The 16,877-nt window shown below is 40.0% G+C and overlaps 1 protein-coding gene across 2 annotated transcripts in view; it reads left to right on the top strand.

The window, feature by feature from the left end:
• Window positions 1-1,943: 1,943 nt before the first annotated feature.
• DHX35 (DEAH-box helicase 35) overlaps window positions 1,944-16,877 on the top strand; it is a 30,557-nt gene continuing 15,623 nt past the window's right edge. Inside the window, exons 1-12 of one of the 2 annotated variants that reach the window (XM_055814333.1) lie at window positions 1,944-2,024; window positions 4,217-4,350; window positions 4,716-4,808; window positions 5,649-5,726; window positions 7,648-7,752; window positions 9,009-9,070; window positions 9,709-9,778; window positions 10,349-10,408; window positions 12,447-12,559; window positions 12,910-13,006; window positions 14,107-14,265; window positions 15,583-15,793. In XM_055814333.1, coding sequence (XP_055670308.1) covers window positions 1,985-2,024; window positions 4,217-4,350; window positions 4,716-4,808; window positions 5,649-5,726; window positions 7,648-7,752; window positions 9,009-9,070; window positions 9,709-9,778; window positions 10,349-10,408; window positions 12,447-12,559; window positions 12,910-13,006; window positions 14,107-14,265; window positions 15,583-15,793 — 1,222 coding nt within the window. In that variant the 5' untranslated portion in view covers window positions 1,944-1,984. The remainder of the gene's footprint in view (window positions 2,025-4,216; window positions 4,351-4,715; window positions 4,809-5,648; window positions 5,727-7,647; window positions 7,753-9,008; window positions 9,071-9,708; window positions 9,779-10,348; window positions 10,409-12,446; window positions 12,560-12,909; window positions 13,007-14,106; window positions 14,266-15,582; window positions 15,794-16,877) is intronic. The other variant, XM_055814334.1, reaches the window with a different exon arrangement.

The raw sequence follows: 16,877 nt of genomic DNA, 5'->3' as shown, positions 1-16,877 counted from the left end.
ATGCATGCAAGAGTTAGTATTGCTAAGAACTTACTATGTTTGGAGCAGAGCCAAATGAGACCACTTTCTTGGTGTTACTATATATACTTTTTGGTTTCTTTATAGTTGCTGCTGCTGGCTGATCTTGAAGGAAAAATCGAGTAGATCTGAAATCTGTCAAGCTGCTGCTACTTCTCAAAAGCCTTACTTCCAGACATGCAACAACATGGAAGTCAGAAGTAGAACCATTTCTTCTTAAGGTTTCATTCAAGTTTGATTACTTTTTTAAATAAAAACCTCCATCCATTTATGGAGAAAACCAAAAAAACCCAAATTAATAAACCATCCTCCTAAGCAGTTGTACATTGAGGCTCTGAAGTTCCAGCAGTCTGACAGTGCAGAAACTTGTTAGTCCAACCGTGGCAGCTGTGGCAAAAGGTACACAATTCCTCTTCTTGAGGCTCTTGCTACTGCAGAAAACTCAGGCGTATGCTTGCGTAGGTGTCGTGTGGGTTCTGGGCTTTGAAGGGGAATGTTGAAACTTATCTGGGGTATTTCATATGCATTTCTGCTAAGCATCAGCAGGATAACATTAAATTGGACATGTGGAACTTACAAAACTGGTCTTTATGAGCAATGCAATAATGTACTGATTAGGATACAATGAATCTGTGCCCTTTTTCTTCTGCATTTACAATCATGGAAATGAAATAGTTCTGACTCTCCTAATCTGTAAATGATCAATAGTTTATAGTTTAATAGTCTTAACTTTCATCCAAATGTAAAGAAGTTTGAAGTATGTATTTTTGTTCTTAACTATATTTTCCATAAACACAAACCCCCATACAATGTTGTACTCTATGTAAGATACTGGTTTTGCAATCTTATTTTCACAACAATTATCTGTGTATGTTTTCTCAAAGATAAGTTTTTACCTTTGTTATTCGTCTCATTACTTTAATACTTTCCATGCGCCGTTAGTAGGACTTTTTTTCAGCAGTTGCTAATATATTGATAATACAAAGTACTGTGGTAAAAGTTGTGTTTATTTTTGATAAAGTGGATTTCATCTGAAAAGTACATTGAAATATATAGCTAGAATTTTAAGAATGTCTTTATTTATTACTGAAGAACTTATTTTTCCAAGTGGTTAACCTAAAGACTTAGCGTAACAAGTGACCATGAGGTCTGCGTTAATCACAGCTGCACTGCTAGTGTGTCAAGTTATTAATGAAAATGACAATGAATAATAAGATATAAAAAGTGATGAGGTTTTTCCCTAAGCATGACATTTTGTCAGCATTACTGAACTTAGGAAAAAGTGGGGGGGGTTGGGTTTTGTTTTACTCCAGCCTATGCTTAACTCATCTACATTAAATTTGATTTGATAATGACTTTCATGGGCTGTAATGAGCCTGTGATAGGGCGCCACTGGATCTACTAACTATTACTGTAATTGTTTTCTTTCTAGTCCTTCAGCTGCCTGGTGTGAAGTGCAATAGCTGTGGTACATAGTGCGGAGGCATCCTTCATGTGGAGAATGGAAGCGATTAGCTTCACTTAATTAATGAGATGAGGACTTTCTGGAAGCAGTCTTTCAATCTGGTTAAATCCAAGGTTCTCCCTCTGGTTATACACTTCACGTTAGTACTAGGAGTAGTATCTGGTGGGCTTGGCTCAGACACCTCCGGGCCTGTATTATCTCACTCTTCCTCTGTGCTTGGAGGGGAAGGGCAGGTTTCAGTCCTACTTGAGAACGATTTTATGAGCCGGGTTTCCTCAGCAACACTTCTACGTGTTTAAGAGCACGGAACTCGCACACGGCGTTATAAACCGGGAGTCGTTCTGGCCGTCAACACACGGAAACGTCCAAAGCTTCAGCCGTTCATGCTGGGGGCCGGGACAGGCGCTGGGGCCGGCGGGCCGCTCCGGGCACCATGGCAACGGGCGGCGCGTCACGCAGGCCCGGCCCCGCCGCCACTTCCGCTTGCCCTCTCACCCCAAGATGGCGGCGCCCGTGGGACCGGTGAAGTTTTGGAAGCCGGGTGAGGGGCGCGGGGAGTGGCGGGCCCGGGGCGGCGGGCCGTGCGTTGTGGGGGGGGGGTTCCTCCGCCGGCTGTCTGTGGCGGGGGCCGGAGCGAAAGCCGCGGCGCTGCCTCCCCCCTCCCCCCCGCAGTGCGAGCAAGGTCGGGGGTCGCACAGATGTGAGACACCGAGGGCAGCGGAGCAGCGCCCCGTCCCCCCGGGGCCCAGGGCAGCAGGGCGGGGAGGTCCCTGTGGCTCCAGCCGGGCGCTGCCCGGCACCGGGGTGGCAGGGGAGGTGTCGCAGCCTTCCCTCAACCTGCCGGCAGCGGGGTGGGCGGTCAGTGCTGTGGGTCTGCGGCCCTTGGGGGGGCGGCTCGGCGGGCTGGAGAAAGGCGCAGCGGAGCCCCAGGGAGTGGGGCGAAGGAAGGGGGGCGCGAAGTGCGGCCCCTGAGGGGTGGCAGCCCCGGGGCTGCTCAGTAGGGAAGGACCTGGGGTCCTGCGGGCTGCAGGCTGGGCCGTCGGTCAGCCCTGGAGCAAAGAAGGTGACCTGCGGTGTGAGGGGAGCGCCGCTCTTGGGCTGAGCGGGGCGATCCTTCCCTCAGCCCGGGGAAGGCCGTACGGGGGGATCCGTGGGCTCCCCAGCACCAGCAGGACGCGGGCTTGCTGAAGGAGGCCTGCGAGTGAAGGGCTGCAACGCTGGTTGAGAGACTGGGGCGGGCGGTGTGCAGGGGGGCTGAGGGAGCTGGGGCTGCACAGCCTGGAGGGGTCCCAGGAGGATCTTTGATGTATAAAAATACCCGATAGGGGGTTGTAAAGAAGGTGAAGCCAGATTCTTCTTGGTAGCACCTACTGACAGCACAAGAGGCAGTGGGCACAAACCGAAATATGAGAAAGTCAGCTTAAACATGAGAGAAACCTTTTCTGCTGTGGGGGTGATCGGGCGGGCTGCGGGGTCCCCAGCCCAACTGAAGGAGGACCTGAGCCACCACTGGCACAGTGCTGAGCAGCGTGCTGGTGTGGAAGGTCTCCGGAGGTCCCTCCCAGCCTCTGCCATGGCTCTGTGGCTGTTCCCTCGGGATCTGGGCAGTTGTGTGCCTTCCCATGCACTTACCCCAAAGGGGAGCCTGGCGGGTCTGAGTTTGGCAATTTTTTTTGTAATGTGTCACTGTGTTGTGGTGTGCTGCAAAGTTATTCCAGAGTCAAGATTAGTTCAGCAAACAGCTTCTTAATCATTTGGATATTATAGTAATATATGTTTATATGCAATATGTGTGTATATATAGATATAGTAACACGTTGACAGTAGGGTATTAAAAAATAAAGCGTATAAAACGCTGTGAAAGATAATCAGTGGCTGATGAGAAGCAGTATCTATTACTTCATTGATTTGTCAAGGTGCAGATATTCAAGTCCCTGGTTCTTAACTTCCCCATCTGTCCTGGGGAGTGAATAGTAATCGGAATCATTGCTAATTACTCTTAATGTTGGATCAATTTGTTATAAAACTTGCTTGGCAGATTTTAACAGGGACTATTTAAACAGTGGGAAAAGCCCAAACAAGGAAATCGTACAAAACGAGGGAACCCTCTTTGCGCTCAGACTTTCCCAGTTAAATCTGCAGCTGGTAATACATTCCACTATTGACATGAGGTTTTGTTTCTAGTTCACTTGCATGATTCATCCTTTTCAGTTGTCAGTAGTTTTATGATAACCTGCAGCAGCAATAAATCAAGTTTCAGTAGCTGAAACGGCAGATCTCGTAAGTGGGCAAGGCTGAATGTTTATACAGCTCATCTTAGTCAAGGGAAGTTCTGTTACACATCTGACAGGCTGGCTTAAAATCCATGGACATCTGAGAAGGGCATTGAAGGCACATCTGAACTTTTGCACAGAAAAAGAAGAAAGTTCGCAAGATCTTGCTGTGTATTTTTCCTATGTGCTTTTTTTCCTCCTTTATCATCTTTAAAAAATTCGAATACTTACTCACATTAGATATTTTTCTTTTTAGCCAGCAGGAGACACATTTAGTTTGAAAGAATTTCTGCATGTTTACTGTTCGTTATTTTTTAAATTATTTTCTAGAAAAGTTAGTCTTTTGATGTATGCTACTAGCCTTGATTCCTCATTCGAAGGAACATGTCTATTTTGTTTGTATTGTGATACACTAGGCAGAAGTGTATTCTTCCAGTCAAAATTAACTTATGTCATCTAGGCACGGAAGGTCCTGGTGTCAGTGTCTCAGAGGAGAGACAGAGTCCTGCTGAGAGTAGCGGCATAACTGTTATCTATAATCCTTATGCTTCCCTTTCGATTGAACAACAAAGACAAAAGCTGCCTGTTTTCAAGGTACAGAAGTTCTTTTTGATATATCAAATCTGTTGTGTGATTATTTTTTTTTTTGTGAAAGAGCAGTATAGAATCACTTTACAACATAAAATAACAATTGTATGACCTTATTGTCTTTATTTGTTGGAATTGATTGTCAGTAACAGTTGTCACACAGGACACTTTTACAGGCTTTGTAGACTTGTTATTTACTATATGTTGTACGTGTCACTGATAGATTTTAACAAACTGTTTAGCTTTCAACAGTGAACTCCACGTAAAATTAGTTTACTTTGTCTGTTGATATGTAAATATTGTAATTTAAATTATTTTCTTATTTTTGTATACAACTGTTTTTGATACTTAAATGTCATCCTCTCTTTCAGCTAAGAAATCACATACTTTATCTAGTGGAGAACTATCAGACTCTGGTGATTGTTGGGGAAACAGGTTGTGGGAAATCAACACAGATTCCACAAGTAAGTGTCTGTTTAACTTGGTAAAAGCAGGTATTCCTTCAGGGGATTTCACATGAAATGTTAAACTAACGACCTAGACCTGCACTGTGTGAATGGAATTCACCTGTGCTTGTGTGTGTGACCAAAAGGAGAGAAACATAAGGAGAAAACAGCGGAAGCTGGCGTATCTGTAGCATTACACCTTCTTCCACTACAGGAAAGGACCATACCAAACAAGTAAGTTTACGCTGGTACAAATAGTAGTCATGTTGCTATAGGAGGTGTTTATTACTCTGTTGCAATCATGTTTAAAATTTTGTTGAGAATATGTTTTTAAGAAGGAAAAAAGGGACACTTTCTTTATGAGCTTTCCTCTTGGAAATTTTTGCAATACTGCATTTTTTGTGGCTTTGTAAAATTTTCTCCTTTGTGACAGGAACAAAAAAAGTCTGAGAATGGTTCAAAGTTAGTTCTTGATTTTTAACTTAAAAAATTGCAGACTAATGACAAATGTCATCTGCTTCTTTATGAGCACAGGACTTGTGCTGTTGAGCTTTTTTTCTTAAAGTGTTTATAAAATAAAGAAGGGGAAAAATGAAGTAATTAAAAAATACTTGAGACCCAAAGAACTGCTCTTAGATGCTTTCTGAAAGCATATGTGCTTAGGAAGTAGGTATTACGCTGTATTACTTTTACTGGTGAGATTAATAATGCACAGAATCTCTTAAGTAACTGATTTGCCTAAGGTCATGCATCAGTTATTTTCAGAACCAGAAAAAAACATGTCATGTGGAGAACTAACACCTTGCGGTAATTGCAGTGTGACCAATTCATTTCTTGTCCTCAATATTTGTTTTGCAGTACCTAGCAGAAGCTGGATGGACAGCTGAAGGAAGAGTTGTTGGAGTGACGCAGCCTCGTCGGGTTGCTGCTGTTTCAGTGAGTTTCTCCGTGTCCAAATTTTCCCAGTTTGTTGTCATTATAACCCGCAGTTTATTAGCAGGTTTTGCTGAATAGCAGGAATCACAGCTGCATGAGCTCCTGCATAAATAGATGTTTCTGCTTATCGTCCTCACAAAAGGAGGACAACAACTTGTACTCTCTGTTAATAGCCTGCACAGAAAGCATCCAGTGTTCCTTGTCTTCATAGCTGCTGCCAAACACTGACTTGGTGGGCTGAAGTTTCTGCTGCAGCATTCTTTTCGTACTGAACACTAAGGTGCCATTTCATAACCCTCTTTTTGCGTGTTCTTCTTCATTGCTGGCACCTGCAACAAATCCGTTTGTGCCTCTGGTAAAAATGTAGTAGGCTGAGCAGCTGTACAGCTTGCTGTTTCATCTCATCCAGTATTTTTTGACCAGATCCAACATGGTTAAGCCTCTAGCAGCAATTTGCATCTTGCGCTTTGGGCTGTCTGCCTGCAGTGTCCTCCCCTTTCTCCTTCACAGGACATTCAGCTGACAGTGCAAGGTTCTACGGGAGATGTGTATGCTGCAATGATTTCTCACAACAAACTTACTTCTCTTTTCCCTTTCGTGTCTTAACACATTATTTTTAAGCTTCAAATAAAAAGATTACTCAATTAGGGCTTAGTATATAGGCACAGTAGGGTTTTTCTTTAAGAATGTTGTTGCAGACTGGCTAGACTGTATGGCTATTGCAAGGAGATGAGAGATATAATTCATGATTTACTACTTTGTCTTGAACTGAAAGTGATCTTTTAATAGGTGTTCTTGTCTGCTTTCCCGTCTAGAGTATGGGAGTTGTTAGAGTAAAGATAGGTAGTTGCACAGAATAAGGCATAGTTTAGAAATACCTGAACTTCTGTTTGTTCAGACTAACAATTATCCTTATCACTTGGGCTGAAAGCGATGGAGTGATAGGATTCTAAGTAATATCATTAATTCACTGCCTGTTGTTATTGTTTAGAACAGGAGTCCTCAAACTACGGCCTATGGGCCGGATATGGCCCCCCAGGTCCTCGATCCGGCCCCCGGTATTTACAGAAACCCCCGGCTGGGGGTTGCAGGGGGAAACCAAGCAGCCACAGATATCTGACTTCCTGCCACTTAATCCGCGTGCCGGCCCCTTGTTCAAAAAGTTTGAGGACCCCTGGTTTAGAATGTCACTCAAATGACTGCAAGTAACTTGCACTTGGAATTCTACATACGCAATGCATGTATTGTGGAGCTTTCTCGTGTCTTTAGCTGTTAAATGTCTTTGTGGCTTGCTGAAACTGTGGCCTGATAATACCTAATATTCTGTAGAGTAAGTCCGAGTAACTCAAGATTTTTAGCTAAATCTGCTATTGGCTTAAAACTTGCCCAGGGTAGTATTGTTGCGTTTAATTATTCTGCCAGTTCTCTGTTTTCTGCATGGAAGATTCTGTATTATGAAAAGTACAATAGATCTTTATTTAAAAAAAATAAAAATCTGAGTAATTTCAGGGACAGATCAGCTTAACTTAAAACTTTTTTCTGCATGCCATTTTCCCTTTTTGCACAGCAACTGTGTTCGTAAATTGCAGTCCTGCAATTGGCTGTACATGGGCCTTCCCCAGCACTGTGGTGTGTTGCCTTCATAGGTCTGTCAGAGTGCATATCACAGAAAGGTGCCTCTGTAGCTTTCCTGAATAGAAGCAGCATGAAACAGGTTTATTAAGTGACACTAAAACATTTTAAAAGTATTTACCACTTGTAAGTTCAATATGCACCATTTTGTCAAACACAATTTTGTGTTTGAACATGAACAAATAATTCTTTGGAAGCACTAGCTCTGTTCCTGTTTTGATGTCAGTTCTCTTAATGATACAGTGAAGAAATGAGCTGTCTCTCGTTTATAAGAATCTTTTTTTCTCAGGTTGCAGGCCGAGTTGCTGATGAAAGAGGTGCGGTGTTGGGGCATGAAGTTGGATATTGTATTCGGTTTGATGACTGCACGGATCCACAGGCTACAAGAATTAAGGTGAAACATGAACAGTATGTGGTTACTCTGAAAGGATTAGCTGAAACTCTTCAAGTACTTTTGCAAAATTAATGAGAACCTTGTGATTCCCAATAAAGAGAATAGATAGCATTTCAGTTTTCCAGGTGGGTACCCCAAAAGTGTGCTTCAAATGGTTGTGGCTATCCAAACCTTAATAAAAAGAGTACATGTTCTATTCTGCTAGTCTGGCAGTCACCATTTTAAAACTAAAGGATTTTTTCATGTTGGGTATGGCCAGATGTTGGTGCAGTGTTAGTGTGACCTGATACGTCACTCAAAGTCGTAGTGAAAGCCTGCAATGAATCACAGCTAAAGTATCCTCACCACCCTAAAAATAGATTTTGATTAAAAGCGCAGATAAAACATAAGATGAGTAGGCTAACAGAGTAATTTGATGTGGATTAAATAGCAAGCTTTGCAGCTGTTCTTTAGAGCTGTAAGTAATATTAATGTTGCTTGTGTTGGTACGGACAAGAGTTTGCTTTAGTTATGATGGAATAGCAATGATGATGAATAAGACAATTAACTTTCGGAGGCTAGTAGCCCTTCTAAAGTGAAAGAAATGGAGATGCTTGTTCATTAAATGCAGCTGAAATCTTTTTTTTTTTTTTAGTGTGATGATTAATCATTTGGAGTTGGAAATTTGGAGGTTTTTACCTTGCACACCAGTTCTTGCCTAGTTCAAGGCCACAGTTGGTGTCCCAGGTCAAACTACTATTTGATGGCTACATAAAGCTGGTGGGTTTCCACTGGCTAGTAGGAAGAAAGTATTAAATTAAAATGTCACATTTTGTTGAGATGTCAAGATTTGTGTTCAGATGAGAAGTGTGTGATAAATATTAGCCTACTTTGAGAGGGTCAGGACTCGACTGACATATAGAATTTTATTGGTAGAGCAAGTTAGCCATGTTACAGACAAGAGTGAAGAAACTTCTACTGCCATGTTCCAGTGCTGCCAATCTGTTGGATTTTTTTCAATACAAAAATAACTAATTAAAAAAAATCAATACTGATTAAAAAGCAATCACTTTGCTTTTTATCTCCAGGTTAGCACTCAGAAATACATATTTAGCTTCCATAGCTGAACATTGATCAATTTAATAGATCATTAGAAAGTTAAAGGCAAGGAAAAATTCAGGCAAAAGCCTGGAAAATAATCTTTAAAATCACATGGCTAACCAAGTTACCTTGAGAGGGTGGGTTTTTTTTATATTTTTCTTTGCATTCACTTTTAGTTTCTTACTGATGGTATGCTGGTGAGGGAGATGATGGCTGATCCTTTATTAACAAGATACAGGTAAGGAAAATTGAAATGAATGCTTGCTGAAGTGTAATCTGGTAAACAACTGCATTTGTTTTAGACCAAGGTGTGGTTATTGTAAATCAAGCGCCAAAAGATGTGAAAATTATTTTAGGAATTTGATTTCTTGATGTTGTAAAGACTGTTAGAAAATCAGTTGATCGTTGCAGCATCAAACCTGGCAGGGTTTGGTGCTGTGGTTTTAGAGCAAAAGCTAAATGGGCTTCATGAAGTCTGAATTAACTTAACACTAGTAAATTAAATTTCACTCTCTTTCTGATGCTAATCAAATAAAAGAAAAAATCATCAACAAACACAGGCTATTCTGGTATCGAGAAAGCCTATGCAGTATGGTAGAGAGAGTCCTTTTTTCTTCTACTACTTTCCAAAAGCTAGCCTGAATAAAGAACAGTATGTATATACCACGTGTTGTTACCTACATTTTTCTCCCTACTTTGTTGCTGTGCTTTTGATTTTTAACTTCCACGCTTTTCTAAGTGGATATAAACAGTAAGAGTCCAGCAGCAGATTTCAAATAATGATACTTCTAGAAGACAGGAAGCCTGTCTCAATGATATTGATACCAGTCTCGATCAAACCATTTCTGAAATCTTATCTTTCTGCTTTATTCACAGTGTCCTCATGCTGGATGAAGCCCATGAAAGGACTCTTTATACAGATATTGCCATTGGCTTATTAAAAAAGGTTATTTTTTTAATGTTCTCTGTAACAGTTTTCATTTTCATCCGTTTTGTTAAGCCTCTGATTCTAATGGCTGATTAGTGAACCCATTTGAGAGAGGGTGATTTCTGATTCCTTATTTATCCTACAGCCTATTTTACATATCCAACTGTTTACCTTAGATATTTTACACTCGGGATCCTCTTGTTTTCTTCCCGTGATGTTGAAATGTCTCCTTGGGTGACGTTAACAAAAAGGTACTCTTCATTCTGCTGCTGATGATCATGTGAAGTGATCTGATAAGGGGTTGTTGTTGACTTTCAACCTGCTAAAGATCTGACTGCCAATGGAAACCAAGAGTAATCTATAATGATTACCAACTGATTGCCCTTAAAATGAACATAAAAATTCCAAACAGTCATCAGGTTGTTAGATCTATGGGCTGATATGGGTGCTTCTGTTCATCAGCTGTCTTGTAGTTTCAAAGTATTTTTCAAGAGAAGTTATTGATAATCTGGATGCTCTAAAACTTGGTTCTAGCCTTATAGGTCAGAAAACAGTTTTTACTCTGGATGTTCTTGGTCTCTATCCTAGGTTCAAAAGAAGCGTGGGGACCTTCGGCTGATTGTGGCTTCAGCCACCTTGGATGCAGAGGTATGGCTCACAGATTTGATTTGAAATAAAGTGACCTGAAGTGGCAGCTCCACTTGGATTTATATACAGCTTATCCTCTGTGCTGCTCGCTTCTGGCGAAGCGTTACTGCTGTTTGAGTAATGAAGAAGAGAGGGAGGAGTGTTGGAAAAAAATCTGCTATAGTTAGGTTGCTGTGTTTGGTTTTCATTAGCAAACGTTTTTGAAAGTAAATTTAAATATGAATCTGCTTTTCATATATTGATGCCTTTTTTCCTCTTACTGGTAGCGTTGTGTAAAAAGATGTTCTCTTGACTTTATTTAGCCTAGTAAAAGACATTGGTTTAGCTCTGGTTTGCTGATAGCCATAATTTGAGACAACCATGGACCAGAAAAAATAAGTGATAAATGAGTAGATTTAATTTCAGTGAGGTCTTACTAATTTTCTGATAGACTTGTGGCCTGTGGAATCTTACATACCTTATTAAAAACACTGTTAATTTAATTTTGAGTAGGAACAGAATAAATGCTCTCCTAGATCAGAGCAGTGTTTCATCCAGCCCAACGTTCTACCTGTAGCAGCAGCAATGACAGGAGATGCTGTTCAGGGAGAGCACATGAGCCTGTCCCCCTGCTGTGGGTCTGTTCTCTTTGAGCTGCCTCAGCCTCCGCAAAGGTTGAAATAGAGATATTAGACTCACAGAATCACTCAGGTTGGAAAAGACCTTTGAGATCATCAAGTCCAACTGTTAGACAGTACATTCCTGCTGTTTCCTTCTAGTATGTGTTTGTGGACCTGCTGTTTTTTAATTTGGTTTTGACTCTGCCTGATGAAGCTGTAAGTCTGCAGGACGTCATGTGAGACCAATTTTCAGAAGTTTGCCATCTGCTATATAATGAAGTACTTTATTTAATTTCTTTTAAACATCCTAGTTCTAGTAGTGTGGGATTTCTAAAGTTTATTAAAAAAACCCAACAACAACCAAATGATCAAAACCAGTTTCATATTTAATTTTTCAGTTGCCTTTGATTTTGTAAGCCTCAGCTTTGTAAAGCTCAGTCTTCTCAGCGTTCTGCTCCCCAAGTGGCTCCCCAGACTCTTCAGTCTCTCTGCACAGGGCAGCTACGCCATCTCCTCTATCATCTTCATTGTTTTTCTCTTTGCTTTTCCAAACTACATTGTGTCCTTCAGGAGATGTGGTGGTGAGAGCTTGCAAGTAGCCCTGAAGATGTAGGTGTACTGAGATTTCCTTTGGTGGCAACTATCTTGATAGCATGCTGTGCTTTGGTAGTACTTGCACTACTATGTATTCTATGCGTTATATTAAATATCATTACAATACTTTGCCTTTTGCAAAATTTTAACTGCTAGAAATCTCACGTTTCAAATAGTTTACAGTTAATGTAAAAATAAACTAATAGGAGCAAAACTATTAGTATTTGTTTAATATTAGTATTAGTATTTGTTTAAATACAGGAAGTTTATGGTATCTCTGTAGTGGTCACATTATGCATTGTTTGGCTTCTTAAGTGTTCATTGTTTTGCTATTATGTATTTAAAATATTTTGTGGCAATGAATCTATTTATGAAGGTGTCTTGTGGCACATAAATCAAAAACTTACATGTCAGCCTTACTCTGCTTTTACAAAGTGAGTTCATTTACGAAGTGTTGTTCAGTAACAGCTGTAAAATGTACTTGCCCATCCAAAAAATGGATGAGAATATGCAAGCCCTTACCCAAAACATTTAGGACCAGTGATTTCTAAGTTTTTAGCTTTGATTTTGCTACTGTTAAAGATCCAATAAAAAAATTATATCTGCTTTTTCCAACTGTGTCAGCTGATCTAATTAGTTTATTTACCTCCTTTTGATCTTTGCTTTTCAAAGTAATAAACATGAAGAAGGCAACAAATTTTAAAATTTTTTAATTGGATTGGCCCTGTTAAATTTATGAAGAAAACGTCCAAATAGTATTAATTTAACTTCTTCGTATCTTTAAGTTTCTCCCTCATTTTTTTTGAAGTATCAAACTGAAAATGTTTGTTTTTATTTTAATGTAGAAATTCAGGGATTTCTTTAATCAAAATGATACCAGTGATCCCAGCAAAGATACCAGTGTGATCCTTACTGTTGAGGGGAGAACGTTTCCAGTGGACATCTTTTACATACAGAGGTGTGTTCCTGTTTGATCTTCCATGTGGCAATTAGAAGAGTGTGCAATTGTGGTATTGTTTTGCCTAGATTAGAGCTCAGAAATTCCCAGGCCGACAGTAAGGAGGTGTAACATTTAATTAGAAAAACATTTGAATGTTGCTTGTAGCAGCAGGGATGTTTTTAAGCTTACTGTAGTGTAAAAGAAACAAGTGGATTGCTGAAGGCTGATACCCAGGGATGCATCATAAACTAAATGTGGTATGGCTGAGGTATAGTGACCAAAAGCTAGCTCTCTGCTTGCTCCTTATGGAAGTGAAGAGTCTGTACCTGTTTTTCTACTAATATCTCTGCTATTTTCTCTCCCTGTAGTCCCGTTCCAGACTATATAAAATCAACTGTGGAAACTGCAATGAAAATTCACCAGATGGAGAATGATGGTGATATACTGGCATTTTTAACTGGCCAGGTATGGACATAAGCAATTTTTTTTTTTTTTTTTGCTTTACAGTGCTGTATTGTGGGCTTTGTGAAGCTGCCTCAGTCTCCTGCTCTCCTTAGCTGTGCTTACTTTAATCTCATTAAAGATGACAAACATTTCTGCATGATGGAGCAGAATTAGGCCAGCCCCAGACTGGTAGAAAATGTATGGCCTGGATTTATCAAAGCTCGTGACAGAGATATTTTTTTTCTCATTTAGTGCCGTATGCTTTCAGCCTTGTTAATAATTGGAATAAGCATGTGGGGTTTTTTGGCGCTAGTCACACAAAGTTGTTCAATTGACAGTGAGTCATCATTAATAGTTAAGGCAAATGGAATTATCATTTGTTAGGCTAAACATCTGAAGTCTTTGACAGAAAAAACAAATTACTGTGAGATAAAAATTTACTGGTGTCTTCTGCTCTATTTATGCCTGTCAGCTCACTTTGCAGGTGAGAAGAGTAAATGGGAGGTAGCTTATCATTTTTCCAGTGAGGAGCTACCTTGAAGAGCTTCAATAGCCTATTGCGTATTTTCAAAATAAATGCTTTGTCCCCATTATTGATTTAACTTTGCAAGAGTGAATTGGGTATCTCGTGAGGCAATGTCTGAACATTTTGTTGTCTGTTTGAGTGAGATGCCACAGCTGATCTTTGAGATTAAATGTGAAGTTGAGCAATAGGCGTTAGTGCTGTTACTGCTCTTGTTTCTGTTGCTGTTACTAATTCCTAATCAAGACCTACAGCACTCTACCCTGTCAAAATAGGTTGACCTCCCATTTTGTTCTCACAAGTTGAGATACACAGGAAAATATGCCTGCTTCCTTCTGAACTTCATTCAGTCTTTCCCTTGTGATTTTGCTCATGTATTTGTGGTGTGACGTTGTCTCAAATAACAGTGAACATAATAAATATATACTTGTATAAATATTTATGAATAGTAATTTAGGTAAGAATATTACAAAATCGAGTCAAAAGATCTTGGAGTTTGACCAATTAAAATGATATAATTTTGGTGCATTTTTTTGTATAGAAGTGATATTAAAGTGAAACCTTTCTCATTCTGTCCTTTGTCTTGCTCTGACTCTAGGAAGAAGTGGAGACTGTTGTTTCTATGCTCATAGAACAGGCTCGGGCCCTTTCTCGCACTGGAATGAAAAAACATCTCCGTGTTCTTCCCATGTATGCTGGGCTGCCTTCTCCTGAGCAAATGAAAGTGTTTGAGAGAGTTTCTCACAGTGTCAGGAAGGTAAGGCTGTTGTGTATATCTCAATTTCTACCACCCAGAAGGGTGTCTGCATTACACAGATTTTGTGTGTCAGGTTCACATCATGAGACTATTGCAAATACTTAGCAAGTGTCTTCTAACACTACCTGTCAATTTTCAAACTGAACCAAGAACATGTTTTCTGGCTTCCCTTTTCATCTTTGGTCAGTCCTAGACATGCCAGTCCTAACTCTCCTGTCTACCTCATAGACTTCTAAATTTTTAAGTGTCTTCATGCAGTCTTGTATTTGTCTACGTCCAGTTGCAGCTTCTTAAACTCTGAAGTCCTCTACTTTTACCTGTTTTTGTTTATTTTGTGGTCTAAGTGTCTATGGCTGTTTTCCACCAGTAATGGAAAAATTAGTGACACAGTGGGCAAGTGCTATATTTTCACCTAAGAAACAAGTTAAAACTTGCTTGGTTTTACTAGAAGAAAAGCCTTGTTTTGACTTCTGCAAGTCTTGTTCAGATATTTAATGTCACAGAAGTATATAATTGGTCATGATTAGTGCTTTCTGCTTAGGCAGAGTCTGTGTTAGGGCTGAGATAAGCTGACAGAATTACACGGGGGTGACTTGTAATTCTTGTGCCTGCTGGAGTCTAACAAGTAAAATTGTTCATCTGGTATTGGAGAATGTTGAGTATAAATACTTCTTTCCTCTCCAGGATATGACATTAGTCAATTAACTTCCAAAATTTACTTTTTTAATTTCAGGTGAAATAAGGATTAAATTTCCCTGTCATCTGGGAACAATTATTTTTTAATATTTTAGGGACATATATATAACTGTGTCTCTCTGCAGGAATACTGGATGTGGAATGCTTAATCAACTCTGTTCCCCTCCTGTCCTTTGCCTCACTCCAGTGTTAGAAGGAACAGTTCAATATAACTGAGAAGCAGAAAGAAAATATTTTATTTTTTTAATTTAATTTAAAAATGTTCTATTTTTAATTAATGTGTAAGAGCTCTTGGTGTACAGTCAGTTAATGTTTTTCGCTGCAAACACTGCCAGTGATTTTCTCTGCAAACACTGCCAAGTTGTTGTTTTATGAAGAGAGAATAAATGTGAATAAGAAAGTGATTGTGAAGCTGTAAAACCTAGGCTTATTTCAAGCTGACAGCTCTTTGTGCTGCATGTTCTGGTATTCTTTTGTACCCTAGAGTGTGTTTACTGGAAGGGTCATATCTGAGATCTTTCATGTGGTTTGTATTTGAGTGCTGGTGCACTGATGCTAGGGCTTGATAGTGTAGTTGAGACTGGGGTGTTCACAGTATCCTCATTGTGTCTGTACCTGTAGGTGATAGTAGCCACCAACATTGCTGAGACCTCCATCACAATTCATGGAATTGCATTCGTAATTGATTGTGGTTTTGTGAAACTTCGGGCCTATAACCCCAAAACAGCCATCGAATGCCTTGTGGTGGTACCAGTGTCTAAAGCTTCGGCTAATCAAAGAGCAGGACGTGCAGGGCGGAACCGCTCTGGAAAATGTTACAGACTTTATACAGGTCAGTAATTTGATGTGTAGGGAGGATGAACTTGCTGGTTTCCATTTTGTTTCACAGTGTTTTTTGTGTTAGATTAAGGAGACCAAAAGTGTGGGGATTTTGTCAGTGAGAGAGAAATTGCCCTTTGTTATCTCTCTGGCTTGTTTAGAAATGCATTGTTCACATGTGCTAAGTGTTGGAAACTGAATTATTTTATGGATCAAAAGCACAAATTGAGCAGGGTAGGTACTATGAGATGGTCAGCAGTTGCAAATCTGTAATGTTAATGCAACTCTTAGAGTGGTGAGTCTACCAAGAAGTTTATTTTTCAGTGACTTCAGTTGTAGAGCAGTTGCTTCAATTTATAATACCCGCCTATGATGCTCTCTTCTGTGACTAAAGTCTACCTTAGACTGTGCATCTAACAAAGGACTCTTGAAATCCTTTAGAAAACAGAGGGGAAACTTCTTTGTCTCCCCTTTTTCTTAGAAATAGGTGCTAACCCTGAATGCTTGTCTCAAATCAATGACCCTTGTACTACACAAAAATTACTGTTACAAATAAATCCGTTGGCCACCTAGCAGTGTTCAGAAAGCTGCTATCCAACTGTCTCTGTTCTCGGCTGTTTAACGAGAAAAGGCACTGTAGTTGAGCCCTGCCATTGCTTACGTGTCTCGGGTTCCCTTTGGTTTTACTGGAGCTTTGAGACTTGGAGAGATCAAGCATGTTCTTTTAAAATGTGTGTGTGCTTGCCAGCAGTGGCCACGTTAAACAGAGATGTGATTTATTCTTTTAAGTTGCGTGTCCAATAAGAATCAAGAGAGAATGTCTGCTGCATAATATATGAAGGTTACATAGCTTTTTAAGTATTTTACTGGAGAAACCATAACTACACTGAAGTTATTTTTGTGTGCTCAAGAGCTAGCCTAATGAGTAGTGCTTTAAGAAACATTTTAAAGGAGAGAGGGAAAAAAAAAAAAGGAAAAAAAAATGCACTGAGTGGACAAAAGTAGAGAAAAGTATGCTATCTTTTTCTTAGGGGAGGTCTGAGGTAGACCAGGGATAGAAGAGTCTAGAAATGAAAACAAATCAAGTGAAAAGGTAT

Source organism: Falco peregrinus, chromosome 9 (assembly GCF_023634155.1).
Source record: "Falco peregrinus isolate bFalPer1 chromosome 9, bFalPer1.pri, whole genome shotgun sequence".
In the NCBI taxonomy this organism is placed as follows: domain Eukaryota; kingdom Metazoa; phylum Chordata; class Aves; order Falconiformes; family Falconidae; genus Falco; species Falco peregrinus.
The sequence above is the reverse complement of the archived record's forward strand: the minus strand, read 5'-3'. Positions and strand labels throughout refer to the sequence as shown.